Source organism: Carassius gibelio, chromosome A15 (assembly GCF_023724105.1).
Source record: "Carassius gibelio isolate Cgi1373 ecotype wild population from Czech Republic chromosome A15, carGib1.2-hapl.c, whole genome shotgun sequence".
Classification (NCBI taxonomy): Eukaryota; Metazoa; Chordata; class Actinopteri; order Cypriniformes; family Cyprinidae; genus Carassius; species Carassius gibelio.
In genome coordinates, this window is record NC_068385.1 from 19,117,389 (window position 1) to 19,140,783 (window position 23,395).

Below are 23,395 nucleotides of genomic sequence, written 5' to 3' on the forward strand. Positions count from 1 at the left end.
AGGCAGAAAGTAAAAAACAACAGTGGTGTCTGCTTCAAAATGTTGCATTTATATTTTTATACAATTACTGAGAATATTGCTATGTATTTTGTGTCTCAGTTGTCGTTCTTCCAAACAATTGAAAAATGAAAAATGTCAATGTTCCTAATAATAAAGGGAGGTCTTTTCCTAAATAGCAGAATAAATGCACTGCAAAGTTGCATTTTGTGTATTGTGTATTGTGTGCATGGTGTCTGAGGGATGAAAGCCTCTTGAGTTGTTGTCTCAGTCTCTCTGACAGGACTCCAGTGTCGGAGTGAAGTCACACAGCTCCTCTCAAAGTCATGAACACACGTCAACAGAACATTCATGGAACGATTTAGCTTTAATATAAACGATTCCTTTAATATTGTGTCTAACGAACACATACCCAACGCGTTTAAATAGTCTAAATACCTGGTCAGGGTCAGGTCTCTGAAGTGACGCCCGCGCGCTCCGGAGGCGGGCCGCGCGCGCAGCTCTCGCGCTCAGAGCCGTTCAGTGTGAAGTGTCTGGCGCTTCTCCAGCTCGTGTGGGATCTGTTCATGAGGAGACTTTAGACAGATGGAGGTGTTTGTGCTGCTGTCAGCGCTGCTGTGTGTCCAGAGCTCCGTCAGTTCTCCGGTCTCCACAGCTGCTCAGGCTCAGGTGAGACCCTCACGGATCCGCTGCCGCTAAATGTTATTTTATTGTTATTAATGTTATACAAAAATGTTTCTACTATATTCTTTGACTGTTTCATTTAATAGCTATTCAAACGTCAAATTGTTGTTGATTATAAAGTTATTTAAATGTTACAAAAGAGCATTTCTTAGAACGTTTACCAACCACAAATAACATGAGGACGTTCCGAGAATTTTCTTCTAATGTTTTCAAAAAAGAACGTTCTATTAGAACGTTGTCTCCTAACATTTTAATAACTTTTAAGAAACGTTCCTCTGTTTGCGGATATTTTTGAGTGCGTCTGTGCCTCATTTGGGATTCCAGCAATTTCATGCTTTTCGGATAAAAGCCATGCTTTTGGTTATACAAAAGAATGCATGCATTTTGGAGACATGTATTGTCCTGCTGTGCCCTTCAGCTATGGAAAATGAGCCTGTTCTGTGGTCAGAATAATTGGCTATGTGCTGAACCCAAATAAGCATTTTCATTGTGAGCAGAGCACTGTCATTACATGTTCAGCGATGCTTCTGTCTCCAGAACTGAGAAACATTTACACAACAGCCACACAATCAAACAGTAAATCTGTCAAGAAACAAAAACAGCCACTGATAATAATTGGTGGTTTCAGTTTTTTATTGTAGTTTACGAGTTTATTCTCCTGATTATACTCTATCAGTGATTCTGTGCACTTGTTGAATTATTGTTTCCACTACTTTAATTATAAGTATTGCCTCGGATCTGTCAACATCTGTGACCCCCGGTTCAGATCTACACTACACCTACACTACAAGCAAATATGCAGTTTACATGCCAGTACCTGACAGAGACAGATCCGAAACTGATGCTTTCCTTTAGTTCCTCCACAGTTCGTTCTGTATTGCCTTCTAGGGATTTCACAACACAATAAAGGCCATCTTCTAAAGCATTTCAGAGGCACAGAAGCTCATATCCTCCTACAGATCTTCTTGTTTCATGCAGGGAACAACAAATGCTTTTGACTACCTCGATCATTGCTCATGTGGGCATCGGCTGCTGTTGTGTCTATGATAAAAATGCTAGTTCATCCCAAACAAGCTTTCAAACAAGCAAGTTTACACTGACATGTGAATACTCTGATATATCAGCATGTCTCCGCTCTAGATTGAAGCTGCTGTCACAGAGGGCTGATGGGGGTAATAATGACGTGTGTGTGTGTGTGTGTGTGTGTGTGTGTGTGTGTGTGTGTGTGTGTGTGTGTGTGCACAGGGTTTTCTGGAGCGATATGGATACCTGCAGAAGGAGAATGAATCTCACAGCGCAGCTGAAGTCAGGTCTGCCATCAGGTAAACCTGTCATGTACAGCGAGCTTTATCTGCTTTATTATAACTGTATGATCACTCTCAGGGTGTCAGTTTATCATCTCCTCAAAAGAAAAAATGCTATTTCCGTACACAAAAACAAATTGTCATTTGCAATGAAAACATAAATAAAACCTATAAGAAATTAAGACATGTAATATATAAAAATATATGTAGACTATATACAGTAGATATGTATGTGTAATGTATTTTTGGGCATATGTTATGTACATGTATATCCATCCTAAAAACTGTTGATACATGATATTGTTGTTATAATAGTAAAAATTAATAAATAATAAATAATTTATATTAAATGAGTAAATATAAAATATAGACATGTACATATACCTTATAAGTAACACATATGGCAATATCCCTCTTGATCCAGAACAATATGTCATTACATGTCCATATGGGATCAGTGGTTGCTTTTATTTCTCCATACATTCACTGTTTGATGGCTGTAGCTGTCATATATCAGATTTGCATATGGGTTAATCTGCTGTATATTAGTGATGCAGAGAAGTGCTCTGCTGTGTGTCAGAGCGTTTCAGAGGTGGTCTCAGCTGCCCGTCTCTGGAGGTCTGGACAGAGACACTCTGGAGAAGATGAGCTCGCCCCGCTGCGGGGTTCAGGACGCCCGGGGTCAAAGGGTCAGCAGGGTCTTCTCAGGCCGACACCTCCGCAAGAAGCGTTACGCTCAGAGAGGTGAACACATTTCATCAACTTCTGTTCAGTAGAATCATATCTAGAATCATCTAAAACTCTGAAATCTCATTCAGTCCTCATAAAATACAAAGTACAGAACTATAACTGCTGTCTCTGTTTATAAAGGAAGTCTCATCTCACAAAACAGACACTGTGTATCCAGGACATGGTCTTATATAGTTGAGATGTTTTTTTTTTTTTTTTTTTACATAGTTTGAAGAAAATTTAGTATTTGAGCCTCAAAAGGTAACATAAACTGGAAAATATGTAGTTTATTTTTTTTTTCATTTTTTTTACAGTGTATACACTAAAGAGCACCAAAAAGTTAATTCAGTTTGATTTAAGTACAATTTATTCTTAACTTACTCAACAAAACGGTGATGAAACTGAAAGAATGAATCCAGTTGATGTTTGTGTTGTTTGTTTTTTACTAAAAGATTTGATGTGATAAGAGGCAGACACAACATTTTCAGTTAAACTGTGCTTATGTTTAACAGTGTTGTCTCAGACGCAGGAGTTTGAGTTGTTCTGTGACTGTTGGGTGGGCTCACATCTCTGAGAATAATGATGGCTAAATACAGTGGGACTCGTAATTACTGTCCATACTGAGCAAATACATGTCTAGTAGGTTAGAACATCCACACACACACACACACACACACACACACACAGACACACATGTTTGTTTTTGTGAAAAGTGGGGACATCCCATAGGTGTAATGGTTTTTATACTGTACAAACTGTATATTCTATGGCCCTTCACCAACCCTACACCTAACCCTAACCCTCACAGGAAACTTTGTGCATTTTTACTTTCTCAAAAAAAAACTCATTCTGAATGATTTATAAGCGTTTTGAAAAATGGGGACATGTGTTATGTTGTCATAAGTCACCCTCTCCTTGTAATACCTGTGTCATACCCATGTCATTATACACACACACACACACACACACACACACACACACACACACACACACACACACACACACACACAACACACACACTGAGCCTTTATTTCAGTGCAGTTCCAAAAACAGCACCACAGCAGCATCTGTTAGTCATTTCATTGATATCCATCTGCCTGATCTTCTATTTAACTAAAGATAATCTGAGATAGCTGACATGTAGGCCTACAGTATGATCCAAAAGATAATACAAATATATTATGTGAAACAGTCCTTAGTATCATAGGACCTGAGTGTAAACATCAAATAGAGTGTTTTAGTGAATGAGTGTTTTGTGAAGCTCTTATAGTCTCTATGCTAACCTGAGGCGAGGTCTGTGAATTTGTTTCGAGTGTGTGTGTGTGTGTGTGTGTTTGGCAGGGGTTTGAAGTCGTAAATTCAGACCTGTCACTTTGAGAACTCACTAATACTTCAGGAATGCTCCGAGTATGTGTGCTTCATGTCAGTACCTGATGTCTGCAAACTCTTCTCACGATCAAAACATATCATCTGTGGTGAGCGCTGAAGGTTCATGATGACATCACATAGATGGGTTAACTAGCATAGACTTATTAGTGTAGATGATCATTTCCTATATCATTTAAATCAAAGATTTGTTTTCAGTCACAATATAAAGCACAACTTGTCTTACCTCTCTCGTGTTAATACTTACTCAGTCTTGTGGATATTTTTTTTTAAATAATCTGGAATGCTTTGTAGATGATTTTGAGCATAATTATTCAAATTTACAAACCCAAACATTAACCACACACTTTCTATGGGAGTATTTTGGCCTTATATAGCTCTGAAAAGTGAGTTATTAGTGTTTTGGAGGTCTGTAATTATGTGTGTAATTCACAAAACCTCAGTCACATGTTGAGCTGATTACTTACTGAGCTCAGCTCTCATCAGTTCAGGACGTTTTGGGGGAATTTAGCTGATTTTTGGTGAATATGTAAAGTATATCAGACATCATTTTAATGATGTGTTTTTAAAGGTGCCATTAATGTATAATAAAAAAAATGAAAAGTTATGTACCGGTCTAAATTGGGGTCAAAAATACACTTGATATTCAGTAATATCATCGACTGAACTGATGATATTAGATGAGAACAAAACTGTGAACTTTTACTGTTACTGTCCTGTTTAATACTGTGAAGTGAAGTGAAGTGCTATAAAAAGGTGACTTGAGTATGAAGAAAGTCTATACTATATAATTATAGTAGTTATCAACTGAAATAATAAAAACACTAGCAACAGCTTTGTTCTGGGGCCTTTTTGCACTTTACTTTACAACTTACATTAAACTTTTTACTTCCGAATTAAATATATATTTTTTTACCGGACAAATCTAAATGAAATGAAGCTGAACCTCAGATGGAATAAATCTCACACATGCTTATGTTCAGATAAAATGTCAGAATTAAACTTTGTTTTGATTCTTGTCTGTGCTTCCACAGAAGAGAAGTGGCACAAACGTCACCTGACATATCGTATCATGAACGGGCCGCGTAATCTGTCTCCTAGTCAAGTGCATGTGGCGGTGAAGACAGCATTCCAGCTCTGGAGTAATGTGTCTGGACTCATCTTCCAGGAGCTCCAGCAGGGTCCTGCTGACATCCGGTTGGCGTTCTTTTTAGGGGAACACAATGATGGGACAGGAAATGCATTTGACGGGCCAGGTGACTCTTCCTTTCTTTATAAATAAATAAATTAAATTACCGTATTATGGAATATCCCATGTCATTTTATCCTGTTGACTGTCTGCATGATTTAAAAATTTAGTAAGGAATAGCCATTGTACATACACACACACACACATATGAAAGATTTGTCAAGGATAGGGAAAAAGGGTGGGAAAAAAGGTGCATTCGTTCAAAACAGCTGTGTTCGATCCTTCGTTGGCTGTGCTGATTTAAATCTAGTAGTTCTGTTGTGTCTGTGTCACAAGTTCAGTGATGAAGGTAACTTAAAGATTATCTCTGGCCAATCAGTGATAACCAGATTTTACACGTCATGTTTTGGTAACGGTACGATTCACTTGGAACCTCAACTGAGATGGTACTAAAAAAAGTACCAGGTACTGTACCCAGTGGAAAACCCCCCAAAAGTGAACTGTACCGAACCGTACCATTCGGTGGAAAAGTGCCATAAGAGGGCCATTGCTGTGAGTGAGTGAGTGAGTGAGTAAGTGAGAGGATGAGTGAGAGTGAGAGTGAGTGTGAGTGTGTGTGTGTGTGAGTGACTGAGTGTGACTGAGTGAGATTGTGAGAGAGTGAGTGAGAGTGATAGTGTGTGCGTGAGTGAGAGTGAGTGAGTGAGTGAGAGTGTGTGCGTGAGTGTGAGTGATTGAGTGAGAGTGAGAGTGAGAGTGAGCATGAGCGTGAGTGAGAGTGTGAGTGTGAGCATGAGTGAGAGTGAGAGTGTGAGCGTGAGTGAGAGTGTGAGTGTGAGCGTGAGTGAGAGTGTGAGTGTGAGCATGAGTGAGAGTGAGAGTGTGAGCGTGAGTGAGAGTGTGAGTGTGAGCGTGAGTGAGAGTGTGAGCATGAGCGTGTGTGAGAGTGTGAGTGTGAGTGTGAGCGTGAGTGAGAGTGAGAGTGTGAGCGTGAGTGAGAGTGAGAGTGTGAGTGTGAGAGTGTGAGTGTGAGTGTGAGCATGAGCGTGAGCATGAGCATGATCATGAGCATGAGCCTGAGTGAGTGTGAGAGTGTGAGTGAGTGAGAGTTTGAGCGTGAGTGAGTGTGAGCATGAGCGTGAGTGAGTGAGAGTGAGACTGTGAGTGTGAGCATGAGCGTGAGCATGAGCATGAGCCTGAGTGAAAGTGAGAGTGTGAGTGTGAGAGTGTGAGTGTGAGCGTGAGTGAGAGTGAGAGTGTGAGCGTGAGCGAGAGTGTGAGTGTGAGCGTGAGTGAGAGTGTGAGCATGAGCGTGTGTGAGAGTGTGAGTGTGAGCGTGAGTGAGAGTGAGAGTGTGAGCATGAGAGTGAGAGTGTGAGCGTGAGTGAGAGTGTGAGTGTGAGTGTGAGTGTGAGCATGAGCGTGAGCATGAGCATGATCATGATCATGAGCATGAGCCTGAGTGAGTGTGAGAGTGTGAGTGAGTGAGAGTGTGAGCGTGAGTGAGTGTGAGCATGAGCGTGAGTGAGTGAGAGTGAGACTGTGAGTGTGAGCATGAGCATGAGCCTGAGTGAAAGTGAGAGTGTGAGTGTGAGAGTGTGAGCGTGAGTGAGTGTGAGCATGAGCGTGAGTGAGTGAGAGTGTGAGTGTGAGCCTGAGTGAAAGTGAGAGTGTGAGTGAGTGTGAGAGTGAGTGAGTGAGAGTGAGAGTGAGAGTGAGAGTGAGAGTGTGAGCGTGAGTGAGCGTGAGCATGAGCGTGAGTGAGTGAGAGTGAGAGTGTGAGCATGAGCCTGAGTGAAAGTGAGAGTGTGAGTGAGTGAGAGTGTGAGTGTGAGCCTGAGTGAGTGTGAGTGTGAGTGAGTGAGAGTGTGAGCGTGAGCATGAGGGTGAGTGAGAGTGAGAGTGCACTGCAAAATCTCCAGTGTTAATTTAACACTCTGAGTGTGGACTCATATAAACACTGAAGCCGAGTTAAAGTTAATGAGATAATTAAGAAATTAATTGAGTTATGATTGAGCATTATTGAAGACACCTGATGTTAACAAGCAGAATCACCAAACTTGAAAATCACCATTGGTGTGTCACCATTATAGTGTTCAGTGTTTGCTTTAGTTGGGATCTTGAACCTTCAGTTGTTAACTTTAGATTTTGTGGGCTGTGGTAACTGAAATATAACATATAGACCAGAACAAAGGCAATCATGTGTGCTATTGATTGTGGTTTGAGCTAATTGTCATGGAGTGACTTGAAAATCTGAGTTCAGGTTTCTTTACTGTATACATAAATTAAATGAAAAAAAGTAAGCAATTCAAAATTTTTTGAATAATATGACATGTTTTTAAAAGTTAGTTCTACATAAGAAATAAAACAAAAATCGGTTTAGACACATAGACATCAGGAATCAGCGTGAGCATCACAACAACGGTGACCATCAAAAAGCATGTTGTAGCCAATAAAAACTCATCCATGGCTCCCATCATGCATTGCAGCATTAATAAATTGATATAGTGAATTTTTAGTATCCAGTTTTGTGATGTTCAGAGTAGATTGGTTTATCTGAAAATGCTGTTTGTCACCATTGTTGAGATTCATACGCTGATTCTTGTTATCTTTGTGACTAAAATCAAAAATTTTAATAAAAAAAATTATCAGAATCACTTGCAAAAGATGTCTACAAAACAGCCAGTATAGAGAATATAGACTTTTTCATTGTGGAATCAAAGCTGTTACAATTAATAATGGAAGTTTTACTTAGAGAAAAGAGTTTAAATGAGCTCAGTAATTCAGGTCAAACAATGATTACATTAAAACATAATGTAATCGGTTTGGCAAGCCAAACACATTTTAAAAGTAAAAAGTCAAGCCAAGATCCCAACTAAAGCAAACACTCACCACTATAATGGTGACACACAAATTGTGATTTTCTCGGTTGGTGATTCTGCTTGTTAACATCAGGTGTCTTCAATAATGGTCAACTTCTTAATTATCTCATTAACTTCAACTCTGCTTCAGTGTTTATATGAGTCCACACTCCGGGTGTTAAATTAACACTGGGGATTTTGCTGTGTGTGTGAGTGTGAGTGTGAGCATGAGCGAGTGTGAGTGAGTGAATGTAACTGAGTGAGATAGTGAGAGAGTGATTGAGAGTGTGTTTGTGAGAGTGAGTGAGTGTGTGTGTGTGTGTGTGTGCGTGTGTGTGTGTGTGTGTGTGTGTGTGTGTGTGTGACTGAGTGAGAGTGTGAGCGTGAGTGAGAGTGTGAGCGTGTGTGAGCGTGAGTGAGTGTGAGTGCGAGCACGAGCATGAGCGTGTGTGTGAACTAGCTGTCAGAAAGAAAAGAGAGATAAAGCACAGCTGGTATCACTTAATCGATACTGTGGGAAAGTGGTACTGAACCATTTCAAATATATCAATATAGATATGTATCAAACATTTATATTTTTGATTACATTATTAAGAAACACAAAATATTCAGGGCTTTTGAATAAACATTTGTGGGTGAAGTCCCAGAAGCTTTGTCCCAGTGTGATAGAATCATTGTACCAACCCTCTTATTGCAAAGTTATATCAGTCTTTCATCTAGGATACAGAAAGACACATGAAAGGTGTGTAATGTAACTATTTATTCCCTATTTCTTCTTTCTATACTGTAGGTGGTACTCTGGCTCATGCGTTTTTCCCTTTCCGTGGTGAAGCTCATTTTGACATGTCTGAACGCTGGACCCTGAACGGTCTCAAAGGACACAACCTGTTCCTGGTGACTGCCCATGAAATAGGCCACACTCTGGGATTGGTGCATTCGCCTGTCCGTCATGCTCTCATGTCACCGTACTATAAGAAGATGGGCTCGAATACACTGCTAAGCTGGGATGATATCACTGCTGTACAACAGCTGTACGGTAAACAAGCATATCATTTCTTGTCTGAACTTCCAGAAATATATATATTTTTTGTTCATAATATTGTAGGCTTTTAAACAACAAAGAACAGGGCTCTGGCCTTTACTAAGAGTGGGTGTCATTTACTAATTATTGCATTCTGAGAACAGAATAATTATAAATGAGCTCTTCTAATCTTAATTTATCTCTGCAGAAGACAGGATTACTCACATTATGTGTGTACTATGTACTCTCTCACACACAAACACCTTCACAGAAAAACGACACATAAATGCTTAAATGTAGTCTCTACAACATATAGATTTCATTTTAGATCCATATTTAAAGACACATTACTGTAATGCAAACAATGCCATTCTCTTTAATAAGTGAACAAACCATTATATAATTTATATTCTTAAATATATATCATAATTGTACTGAATTTGTTCATTTTCATTTTAAAAATAATTGTTGGAAGGTATCATTATAGCAATGATGGGGCTGATTTTTGGGTGAAATATGACCCTTTCTTCTTGAGATTTAACCCAGATGCACAAACATACTAGTCCATATCTTATCAAACCCTTCCTGATGTTCTCACACAAGCGAGACAATTAATACAGCTAATTTTGTGAGGCGGTGGTGAAACAGGCATAGGGTCTTATGGATTTTTATTTTTATTTTTTTTCCCAAATTCCATCTTTTCTCCCATTTTAATTAATAGAAATCATTTTTTGTTTTTGTTTTTACATTTACATTTTTCTGGACTTAATGGTTAAAATGGTTAAAATATATGTTATGAAATAAAAAGTAAGTTTAATTAATTGAAATAATGAAATTAACAAGTTAACAGTAATTTATTAAAAGTTTAACAAAAATAAATATTTAGAGCCCTAAATGCATTTTCCATTTTCTGCTTTATTTTTTCTGACTTCTGGTTTAATTAAATTTTACTGATAAAAACTTTATCCTATGACATTTTTAAGTTTTTTTTTTTTTTTTTTAATTGGCATAAAACATTAATTTAATTAAAATGAAGTTTAAACAAAACCTTTATTTTATTTATTTATCATTTCCTTTTGGCAAACAAAACGCTGCACAACAGCAACATGGAAGAAAATTTGTATAATTATTTCTTTAAAAATAAAGTTTTAATAATTAATGTATCAGTATAAGAAGTTACACATACGTTCTGCTGTACAATAGTAATATTTCTGTCACAAGTTCAAGTTGTCACCATTCTTTCCAAACTGATTTTGGGCGTGAATGTTTTGTTTGTGTGTGTATGGACGGTAGCTTTTGAAAATTAAGTGATTCTCAGAGCAGGTCTGGAGATGTTCTTCATGCATTTATGTCCTCATTTAGTGAAAAACATCAAAAGTATCACGTGTGAAACCTCACATCTGTGCTATTCATTCACACAGAGAAACATGCTGGATGCATATTTAAACAGTCCTTTTGTAGTTTCATATTCCCAGACACTAGTCTATATAACGATTTGATTTCAGTGAACTGACCTACTTTTGATTTATTCATTCCGAATTTGGCAAATTCTGTAACATTCTATGTTATTCAGTAAATACATTTTTTATGGCTGGATTCCATCCGTGATTTCCGCTTCGAGGAAATCATAGGACTCTACAGACAGAGATAAACAAAGATTGACACTGAAAGACAGTAAGACAAACTCAGCTCCAGTTCCAGGCCGGTGAAGCTGTCAGCTGTTTCTCAAACATGTGTCAGACACGTTTACACACGCCACCCATCCAGCGCATGAGAAGAGCTGCATACCAGCGCTAGTGTCAAAAACATATTTCAATGAGTTTGCCAGGCTCTTTCTTCCAGCCTTCCAGGGAAAGAAATCAGATATGATTTGAAACCTTTTTATTTGGACACGTAGGTTGGAAAATTCTTGGTAATCTGATGAAAGGTAAACCTTTGTTGTGGAGTATTTAACTTTTAGAAAATAAAATCTTTAGAATATAGTCTGTTTAGAATATGAATTCTGTCTATGTGTCGCAATTCTCAGATTTGAGAAAAAAACGAGTTGCCATCAGATGTTTTATTTTCAGACAAGACAAGCAGAATTCAGTGCATTAAATATGAGGGGACAAAGAGGATCCTTCGAAGAAAAATCTTTAAAAGGCCTTTTTTTAGCTCTTTATTTCTTAAAAACTCCCTAACACTTGATTTTTGATGAAAAGTGAAACTTCTAGGGATACCACAGTATTCGTAATGTGACATCTGTCACACCAGACCAAGGACTAACTGAACAGGGAGTTTAAACAAGGAACTAATGATGTAATGAATGAGGACACAGGTGAACATAATGATAATCAAAGAAACTGAGAAACTAGGTCAACAAAGGACACAGGACAAAACTAACAACATCATGCATCTTTTTTGTTTTTTAAATATAAATATATATATATATATATATATATATATATATATATATATATATATATATATATATATATATATATATATATATATATATGTGTAGTCTACTTCACTGCAACACTCCAATCCTACAGATTTAAGTTTCCATCCTTCTATCGATCACACGTCTTCCTGCCTCCTACATTCATATGTGTATAAATGCAGATGTCATACACTTTGTCATGCATGTGTGTGCAGGTAAACCACCGGGGGATTCAGTGCAGCAGCTGGCGGGACGGGCTCTGAGATGGACCATGCAGGACTGGCAGGAGGAGGACTCTAAAGGAGGTTCCCTCACACCCCCTTACTGCCAGGGTTTGTTTGATGCCATCACTATGGGTAAGAACAGCAAGACATGTCAATTCTTATGCTACTTAGCTTTCCTCGAGCTGTGTTAAGCAGTGTTTTTCTGTAGATGAGGATGGGACAGTGCTGGTGTTTCAGGGCAGTCGTTTCTGGATGGTGTCTAACGGCAGTGTGAGCACTCCTCTTCCTCTTCAGACACGCTGGCCACAGCTGTCATTGGCTATTGAAGCAGCTGCCTTCTCCCCACTTGACAGCAAACTCTACTTCTTCAAAGGTAGGCTTTAAAGTGTTGCATGTTTACCAGATTTCAAAATCTTGCTTTTCTGACCATCGCTTTCAAATGCAATGCATTCAGTTTTACATTCAAAGTGACTTTTAAATCCATTTTTCTTCAGTAATTTGATATATTTCCAAGTGAAAAAGGATATTCAACAAGAAAAAAATATATAGGGCTGGACTTGATTTTATGCATTAGCAAACATGTACACTGAATGTAAGTTTGCCAAGTTATGTCAGGAGGAAGGAAAAGAGGAAGTAAAAGCAAGTTTTACAGTTAGATGATAGATAAGGCAAACATTTTTTGTTAAATAACATGTGCTTATGAATTGTTCACAATAAGACCAGCAACTAGCATTACAAATGTAAATAGGTAAGTAAACAATTAAAAAAAAGGACTGAAAAGGAACTTGCTACTGACAATACATATGCAGATACACTGCTTTGAGTATTCTAAAGGGTATTTGGTGTAATGAAATGTGTTAAAAAAGCACATCATTTTTCACATACTGTACATTATAGGGTTTCTACTCTATGCCCTGCCTTTCTGAAACACATACTTTTTTACAAAGGTGATCGTTCTGAAAAGCGAGGTGTGCTCCGATTGGCCAGCTATCCAGTGCATTGTGATTGGCCGAATGCCTCAAAGCATGTGAGGGAAATATTACTCCCCTTATCATACTGTGATGCGTGTCCTGGGGCCCGTTTCACTAAGGAGGTTCAACCAACTCTGAGTTTAAACTCAAACCCTGATTTGACTTGCCCTCTGATGGGAAACTCTTGAGTTTTTGGTTACAGAACAGCTGAAATTAGTGGGTTTAATCAACTCTAAATTGACTGACTCTGAGTTAAGCGCGTGCACCACAACTATAAAAAGCCATAATCAATGGAGCGCCAATATTACAATTCACCATGGCAACAGCTCCCGCCAAAAAGCTGTCTGCATACTTCAGACTCAATACAAATATAATTCTTCTCAGTGTTGTAATATCACAGGTAAAAACTGGCAGAACATTAGATTAATGAACTAATAGCTAATCATTTTATGGTATCTCAAGAACAATATATATATATATATATATATATATATATATATATATATATATATATATATATATATATATGCATACACATTATAATACTATTAATAATAATATTTTAAAGTGCTTTTTCTTATTTTACAAATGATCTGCCAATAGAGTAAGAAATACGGCAGTGGCTATTTACACTAAGTAGAATTAACATACTTTCCTAGTGATGGATCCTATTTACAGTAGGTTAAGTGCAAGTAGCTCTAGATGCTATTTAAAGAAAAAATGTACAGTGAAAATCGTGATATATTCTATTTACCATGTAAAATAACTTAATGTGTCGATGGAGGGTGGAGCTACAGTAGATGTGCTCTTAGTAATAGACAATCGTGTTTTCCATTTGCATTAAGATTATTTTTATTACCACACTGGCATATAATTTAAGTAAAATGCGCTTAATTTAGATCCCCCAGGGAACAAGAGTAAGTATCTTATATAATTTTCTTATATAGAAAAGCAATCTCTATTTTCTTAATCATTTCATATTTGTACTGAAAAAAAAGAAGAAGAAAAAAAAAACATTTAGTAAGAAGAGCATTTTTCCAGCGTGCATCAATGAAGTGTTTAAAAAGGGGGAGGAGACCGAAAGAAACTCTGGGTTTACCGAAGAAAACCTGCTCCTGACCAGGTTAGGTTCATAGAGTAAGTTACCATGGTAACTGACTCGGAGTATAAGTTTAGGGTTGCCACCCATCCCTTAAAATACGGAATCGTCCCGTATTTGAGAGTAAAATAGCTCGTCCCGTTTTGAATCAATATGGGATGGGGTTTGTCCCGTATTTTCGGAGTTGTCTTCAATGCAGCATCTCATGCAGATCATCCCACCAGCTTTCTGTGAAGACCCGTCCTATTCTACCCCTGATTGGGTAATACTCGCTGCCATCGTCAGATTGATTGGTTTGTTTCAGGTTCACAGCCAATCAGAGTCAGAGGAGGGCGGGTCTCTTGGCAGAGAGTCGATTTGAAAGAATGGTCATTAGGTAATGTTAATTAATGTAGTTAACTAATGAACCTTATTTTAAAGTGTTACCGATTTGTTTATTACGGTTAAGGTGTAGGCTACAGTCAGACACATAAGCATTATTTTAATAAGCGATAAGATGGATATATATAATAATAAATATACAGTGCCTATGTGAAGCAAATAAACAACTTAACTAATTTAAATGATTGCATTATTCAGTAGGCTACTGTAGAATTAACAATAGGCTATATAAAAAAGATTAACTTATCAATAAAAATAAAATAAAGTTGTGTGTTTTACATGAATTTAGAAATGTTTGTAGATCAATTATTTATTATTATTTATTGGCCAGTAACCATATCCCCCTGGAGCCCAAGACTGGTTTCCCACTGAAGCTAAGCAGGGTTGAGCTGGTCAGCACCTGGATGGGAGACCTCCTGTGAAAACTAGGTTGCTGCTGGAAATAAGTACACCCGGCTGCAGATCGAGGGGCTGCACTTGGGGCGCCCCACACCTACTCTGATTGGTTCGATTGTCTTTCAAAGACATACATGATAGGAAATGTGTGCGTAGTTGGTGTAGGACGGAGAATGCTGTTTAAAAAGCTAAAAACACTGTGCAGTTTTACAAAGCCTTTACTATGATGCAGTTTTTTATTGTTAACTTGTCTGATTTATTGAATCAAGAGATGTTACCTGCTGCAAGTGTACTCTTCTTGACCAGATTAATTCACAAATGTATAATTGGGACATTCTAAAAGCATGATTAACGTGAAAGTACGTGGCTTTATGCATTAAAACAGTGTTTTAAAAAGACCAAACTCAGTAAACAAATTAATAATAAAGCATTCTATTTACAGACAAGCAGATATGAGCACAGAATACGAACACAAAGCATTTAATTCCCACCCAAAACCTGCTTCTGTAAATAAAATGTGTTATTAAAAATGTTTACTGAGTTGGGTCTTTTTAAAACACGTTGTAATGCATTACGCCACGTTACGCGTTTTCCTTTTAGCCTAATGGTTTTCGATGGCAGGAAAACTCTTAACACGTTATTAAACACATTGCATTCTTATTCTGAACTCACCTGCCTGTCAGTGAATAGGATGCTTTATTATTAAATTGTTTACTGAGTTTGGTCTTTTAAAAACACAGTTTTAATGCATGAAGCCACATTAAACGTAGAATGTCCCAAATCATTCCAGCTGATTGAAAAGAAGCGGCTCAATGGTCACAAAATGGATATCGGAGAAGATACCAATTTAATATAAATAGATGATACTTTATAAAGTTTATCTCAATATTTGACAGTGGCTGTGAGACTGCACTAAAATAAGAGCACAATTATCATGAAATAGTGTTCTTTACTATAGCAACGGTTTACAGGTATGTCCTTTCAGAATCATCACTGGCCGATAGAAATAAAAGTTTATCGATTTCTTCACTTTCAAATAACGAGGAGCAGCATATTTTCTTGAAATAAATGGGAGAAAAAGTCTATGTTTTGCAATGTAGTAAAGAAAATTAAAAGTTTCATAAAAATTGATATTGGCAGACACATTAGACTATCGCAGTGTATTTTAAATGCTATATAAATTAAAACAGTAATGATACACCCCTTTCATTTTCCTTTCTCGTACTCTGATGATATGAAATAATCATATTTTCTAAAATTATTTAATTCATAATTTATTCTTCTATCTGAAGACCTGATCGTCTTACTGTGGATAATCAACCCAATTAATTTACTATATTCATATGTTAGCCTAAAGATCAGCTTAATTTAACAAAACAAGCATTTCAGGGACATGGCGAGTTAGGCTAATGTTTTTTTTCTTTCTTCTTTTGTGCATTATGAAGGCTTTATATAACTGCACAGCGTTTTTAGCTTTTTAAACAGCATTCTCCGTCCTACACCAACTATGCACACATTTCCTATCATGTAAGTCTATGAAAGACGATTGAACCAAACAGAGTAGCAGGCTGCAGCCGGGTGCTTCTTGCTGGATGAGGTGCTAGAGAGGCCAGCAGGGGGCGCTCACCCTGTGTTCTGTGTGGGTCCTAATGCCCCAGTGTAGGGATGGGGAAACTATACTGACAACAAGCACCGTCCTTCGGATGAGACGTTAAACCAAGGTCCTGACTCTCTGTGGTAAATAAAAATCCCAGGATGTCTTTCGAAAAGAGTAGAGGTGTTACCTTGGCATCCTGGTTAAATTCGCCCATTGGCCTCCGACCATCATGGCCTCCTAACAATCCCCATATCTGCTGATTGGCTTCATCACTCTGTCTCCTCTCCATCAGTAAGCTGGTGTTTGGTGGGCGTTCTGGCGCAATATGGCTGCCGTCGCATTATCCAGGTGGATGCTGCACACTGGAGGTGGATGAGGAGATACCCCCTGACTATGTAAGCGCTTTGAGTGTCTAGAAAAAGCGCTATATAAATGTAATGAATTAAATTATGTGGTTTCACAGTTTGGATGGTGTTAATGTCTGCAAACAATGACAAATATTTTATCCAAAATCCCTGTTCACGCCACCTTATACAATTACTAAAGTTCATTAGCAGTTAATATTTTTATGAGAACATGTTTTAAGTTGTGATTTACCACCACTGGCACGTCATCGGACCTGTGGTCATCGTGGCCCCGAGGGGTGTACCCAACTTACCCTTACCCTACTTTCTCAGGTTTGACAAACCTTCCATTCTGAAAATTTCCCTCATTTCAGGGTTAACATACTCAAAGTTTTCACTTAACCTCCTTTGTGAAACAGGCCCCTGGTCCGAACACCAGCGAGGCAAGATAATAACAACAAAACCTGTTAAAACAAGCCACTTGTTCATTTGTTGCATTGATTCAGATGGCTCTCTCACGGAGTCATCTGAAGTCAGTAAAACAGACAGCATCGAGGCACTATCAGAGTGATATTCACATACAAAAAACTAAAATGAAAGGCTACTTTTTTGTGTGTTTTAATGTGAAATATGTCAAGTTTTACTGAAGTGAGTAATAGTTACATGAATGCGAGACATAATGCAAGACACTTCTCTAATAAAAATAATAAAACATTTTTTTTACTTAAAGAGCAGAGGGTTAAGCTGCATGTACTTCACCCATCTTGTTTTCTTCTGGCAGGACGGCGGATCTGGCGTTACTCAGGCTCTGATCTGGACCCTGGGTTCCCCATGAAGAGCAGTGATCTGGGTTTGCCGAATCACTCTGACTGTGCCTTCTTCTACCATCCTCTGGGACACATGGTGCTCTTCAGAGGATCCCGCTACTATGTCCTGAACCTGGAGTCTCTCAGCGTGGAGCCGTACTATCCTCGTGCCCTGCATGACTGGAAGGGGCTTCCACGCGGACTCAACGGGGCCTTGACTCGACCGGACGGAAAGCTGTATTTCTTTAAAGAGCAGCAGTACTGGAGGTTTGATCCTGGAAAGGTGCGGATCACTGCAGCTGGACGGTGGACAGAGAGACTTCCGTGGATCGGTTGCCAAACAACTTCATCATTACAGGGTAATGACATACTCTGACCAGCAGAGGGAGGCAAATGTGATTCACAATAATACCTGACAGAAACCTCTTAGTGTTGAGGTCTACAAATGCCACCAGAGATGTTTTATGTTGAGTTTATCAATGCTTGATTAATAGGTAACATAATGACACTGCATTTTTGCAAAAAATCAGTTGTTAAGTATGTTCAAGCAGCTGAATATTAGCCTAAGGTTTAATTAAGAAAGATGACAAACAGAAATCTAAATATTTAGTCCAATTTAAATGTAAAAAATGTATGACAGGATCAGCCAAATAACACGTGTTGGGTTGTTTACCAATATAAAATGTTATGCTAATCAAAAGTATCAGTCGCTATCTTAGCTGTAATATATTCCTTAAAATAAATCTTATGCTGGAAAACTCAAAAACCAACTGGTGATGTCATTAAAGGGGAACATATTATGTCCCTTATTTATAAGCTGTAATATAAGTCTCAGGTGTCTGTGAAGTTTAAGCTCAAAATACCCACAGATCATTTATTATACGATTTGTTTGCACAGAATTGTATGGCATGGTTTACTGTTCATATTTTTAATGAAAACTAATATGTAATATTTTATTTTTTAATTTATTTAGAATGTTAACAAAAAAAGACAGAATGTAAAGTAAATAATTTAATATATATACCTGGACTTGGGCTAATTTGTGTTTTAATAAAGCATGTTGCTGTGGTGTTATTATAAGCACTGTCCATTTATTCAATTAATGCATCATGTGTCTAGAGACCAACATTAATTAAAAAGACATTAAAAAAATTAAATGCAGTGTCACTGAGCACACAGAGAAGTGTTATTTTAGCATCATCAAGATACTATTATAGTTTTTATTCATATTTTGAATCAGTTTTTATTTGAAGATTTTCCTTTTTAAGGTTTTTAAGTTTAGTTTTATATATATATATATATATATATATATATATATATATATAATAGGGCTGCACGATTAATCACATGCAATTGTCATGCGTGTCTCGTCAGAAAAGATGGTTCTGTGATTAGCAGTAAATGTCCATCAACTGCTTTCAAAAGAAGCCGCACTTAATATACAAAGCTGTAGTTCGCTGACAAGCTACGCAATATCGTGTTCATAACTGCATGCGATTTATCTGTGATTATGAACGCAGCTTGTCAGTGAACTACGGCTTCCCATCACACTTGATGTGTACTGACATTGCTCAGAAGTCAGATGTTGGTTGAAAGTGAAAACCCAACTTCTGTTTGGTGTCAAACTCTAGCGGAAATACTCCAAAAACAGTATTACCAACTTCACAAGATTTATTTCTGTCATAAATGTAAAAAGAAAAACTCTTATTGAGATTAACAGAGATGCTGATGGTTTATTGAAAATAATAGTTTAATTTGACATCACCTTTATGGTGATCAGTACATAGGCAGTTTGACTCTTTTCGGTGTTACTGTTCATTTAGCTGCTTTGCTGATATTAAGTTTTCTCATGTAGCAATCTGATCAGCTGGTTTAATCAAGTGTCCAACCTATGCCATTAATGTAATATAAGTGGCATAGCAGAAAATATACACACAATCTTGCAAATTTGTGCATTTTTTGTCTGATCTTTCTAAATTACGTAGTTCATGAATTTTCTCAAACCTCAGATTGCTTAGACACACAGAGACCTCAAGAATTAGTGTATGCCCATCTCAACAAGGGTGACATGCTTCATGCCGCATTCTGGGTGCCAAAGATCAGTTTTGCATTATGTACAAAGAATATATTGCACCATGAAGCATGTCACCATTGTTGAGATTCATACACTGAATCTTTATGTTTATGTGACAAAGCGAAGCATTTTTTTTTTTTTAAATCCTTGAAATTATCTGCTTTAAATTCAGCCGATTGTCAGGCTGTTGAGCTGTAGACTCACTTTAATAAATAATACTTAACTAACACCACATATTAGTTTGGTTGAAAACAGATAACCAGACCACATATATGGTAATATATTAATCATCAGCAAGCAGCCAACACTATCAAACCACATGTTCTCTTGCTGTTTTTGCCGCAATAAAAATGCCAGCGGATAGAAAGAACGTCACTGACGAGCCAAGTGTCAAATTGCACAACTAAAACCAACACTTACCACCATTATGGTGACATTGAACCAAACTATTACTTTTAAACAGACATCAACATCCACATCTAAACATCTCCTTAAATCTTAATTAGAATGTTAGGGGATAATGTTCTAATAATGTTATTGATAAACATTTTTAGAATGTTTTTTGAGAATATTATCCTATCTTTTGAGAGAACGTTCTGGGAACAAAAATAAAACTATCCGCTAAAAACATTCGTAGAACATTTTATAACACAAAACAATTCTAGCTGGGAAGTGCCGCTCCATTTGAAACCAGGTGATGTACATTTACTGCTAATCACAGAACCGGCTTTACTGAAGAGACAGGCATGACAATCGCATGCGATTAATCATGTAATCATGCGGCCCTAATATATATATATATATATATATATATATATAATGTCTATATAGTTTTTATAATTTTTGTCAATTTTAGGCTTATTTTATTATGTCAATTGTTGAGTTACTTTTCTTGAGTAGATCTGTGCTGCTTTTCTTTTATCAATCACCAGTACAATAAAAAATGCTGGGTTGTTTTTTTTTAACACAAATGCTGTGTTGAGACTGCTGGTTAGGACACTGGGTTGTTTTAACCCAATTTTGGGTTGAAAGTTGGTCTTGATCATAACCCAGCAGTGCTGGGTTGTGAACGTGGACATGAAAGAGAACACGCACGTCAAGTTAACATCGGAAGATGCCAGTGAACCCGCCGTTTTCTTCAGCGAGAAAGAAGCAAGAAGTGAATGAAAGACATTATGGTAAGTAAGCATTCAAAATGTAAAGTAATCATTCCTTGTTTATGTCCGGGAGTGTTTTGAGGTTTCATGAAAGATGGAAATAAAAAAAGCTTATATTGAAAAATACACAGACTTGATTTTATCCTCAGAAACGTAGCTCTTTTACTGAATGGAAGAGGTAGTTTTAATATAATGCCCGTGAGTGTTGCTGCCATGTGTACTGAGTTTGAGCTCAATTATTGCCACATTATTTTTATAGACAATTTTGTTGTTAAAAATTGTCCCAAGGTTACGAATGTAATCCTAGTCCCTCGAATGAACGAGATGCTGTGTTGAACTATTTGGGGATTGATTTTGGCGAGACCAACTCTGAATATCATGTGCAATCTGTCCAATGGAAGGGTGTGACATCATGGGCGGGGTGACGTAACAACCAGGAAAGACCTGCTATAAAAGCACATGCCGCACAGCTGGCTTCAGCTTCGAGTAGGGAAGCAAGCGCCGACAGGAGTGTGATGCGACGTAGCGTCTCGTTTCTTCAAAGAACTAGGGTTATGTTCGTAATCTTAGGACATTCCTCTTCAGGAACTCGAGCTGCGTTGAACGATCAACGCAGCCTCATTGCACCGCAGAGGAAATGTGTCACTAGGGGTTTGTAGAAACTCCAGAACTGTACCAACTGGACAATTAACAGGGTCAAGCTGGTGGTCTCTCCATCTTGAGGTGAAGAGTTTCTATCTCAGGGTATACCGTTTCCTCATTGAGGGAACTCTGGATTGGAGGAGTGTCTTACCAACCTTGGTTGAGAGACCGGATGCTATGAGTTGTGCCCCCTCAGCCAGGTCTGTACCATAGCCTCCAGTCCCAGAGGAGTTGGATGAACTAGAGAGAACCAGAGGGGACCTCGCAATGTCTCTTGAGTCGCAAAGAGGTCCAAAAACTCTCCATATCTACTTCACCACCTTGGGGTGAAGCCTCAATTCCCTGGGCCTCGGCCCCTGTCTCGACAGTATTTCTGCTCCCACATTCAATCTCCCAGGAATATACACTGCTCTGAGAGAGAGGAGTTTGTCCTGGGACCACAGAAGGATCTGGTGTGCCAGCTTGTACAAGGGGTGTGAACACAGACCTCCCTGGTAATTGATTGAGACCACCTATGTGTTGTCACTGCACACCAACACATGGAGTATCTCTCAGGTCTGGGAGGAAATATGTCAATGCTCGATACACAGCTAACATCTCTAGAAAATTGATTTGCCATGTCAGATGGTGACCACTCCACAGACCGCGGGCAGAGTGGCCACTCATGGCTGCACCCCTACCAGTGAGGGACGCGTCTGTCGCTAGTGTTACATAGTGACAAAGAGCTCCCAGCACTGGGCCCTGATTCAAGAACCAAGGTTCCTTCCACATGTTTAAGGCCTGAAGGCATCGTCGCGTGACCTTGATAGTTCGAAGTGGACCCCCCCCCCCCCCTTGGGGAAAATCCCTTGGTCTTGAGCCACCTCTGTAGGGGTCTCATGTACAGCAGGCCAAAAGGTATCACGTTGGATGCAGCTGCCATCAGCCCTAACAGTCTCTGAAACTGTTTGACAATGAGTGACCGGCCTTCTTTGACTCTCTTGACTGACCTGAGGATTGTCGTAATCCGTGCAGGAGACAGACATGGTCTAAAATTTTAGAATTTAGAATTTTGTCTAATTTAGTCTAAAAACCCAGGTACCCCATGTGAACGAGAATGACATCTCAATGTCAAACCACCATCTGTTCTGATTGAGCTAAAATCAACCAATCATCAAAATAATTTAGAATGCGGATGCCCTGCATACGCAGAGGAACCAGAGCCACTTCTATACATTTTGTGTGGGGTGAGAGTGCAAGGCCGAAGGGAAGTACTCGATATTGGTAAGCTTTACCCCCGAAAGCGAACCTCAGAAACTTTCTGTATTGTGGAAAGATGGAGATATGGAAGTATGCATATTTAAACAATCTACTAAGGGGATCAGTCTCTCGAGACTGACCTCTGGTGTAAGAGGCCTCCGAAGGGGCGGCAAGCCTCTCTGCTCCACTACACTCGTGGCCGGAAATAACTGAGAGCTGCGCTCGCTGGAAGCCGCTGTGCCCTTAAACTCTGGCAGGGTTGGGAGACCAACCTCCCGAGGGCACTGAGGTGAGACGGGCACCGTATAATGAGGTGGACCCCGCTCTACCCCAGTAGGGGATGCCCTATTCAGTCATGACAGACACACGTCAGAACTTCTTGCCCGAGGACTGTCCTGCCACTGATGTAGTGAGAACAGAGAGGAACACACAATCTGAAATGTGGTCTGGATTCACCCTTAAGATGCCAGTCTTAGGGGCCATTCACATATCGCGTCTTTTTACAATGTAGGCTCGCGGCATGCACGGTCATAATGAAAGCGACGCGCCCGTTTTTTCCAGGCACGTCCTCAACGCATTGAGTTAAAAACATCTCAACTTTTCAGAATACCACAAGCGCACCGCGGGTCATGTGACAAGAACTAACCATTCAGCTTCATTCTTTCCCGTAACAACGTTAAAAACTCAGCCAAGATGAAGGAACAGCTGATCATAGCTGTATTGGGATTGCCATATTGAAATAAATTTAGTAGCAGAGCTACTGCGAGCGTTTTTTAGTCCTGCAAATCCATTTATCCTTTGCTGAAATTTCCGCGCCTTCATGGAGAGAGCACGTCATGGTTGCTTAGCAAAGGCAGACGCCTCAGGAGCG

General features: G+C 38.7%; 1 protein-coding gene across 1 annotated transcript; it reads left to right on the forward strand.

The window, feature by feature from the left end:
- Positions 1-521: 521 nt before the first annotated feature.
- Positions 522-18,389, forward strand: mmp28 (matrix metallopeptidase 28). Its single transcript, XM_052616002.1, has 8 exons — positions 522-666; positions 1,927-2,003; positions 2,566-2,729; positions 5,135-5,356; positions 8,941-9,186; positions 11,809-11,949; positions 12,026-12,190; positions 17,387-18,389. Exons 1-8 carry the CDS (start codon positions 583-585, stop codon positions 17,785-17,787), a joined length of 1,500 nt encoding a protein of 499 aa, XP_052471962.1. The 5' UTR covers positions 522-582; the 3' UTR covers positions 17,788-18,389.
- Positions 18,390-23,395: the final 5,006 nt, after the last annotated feature.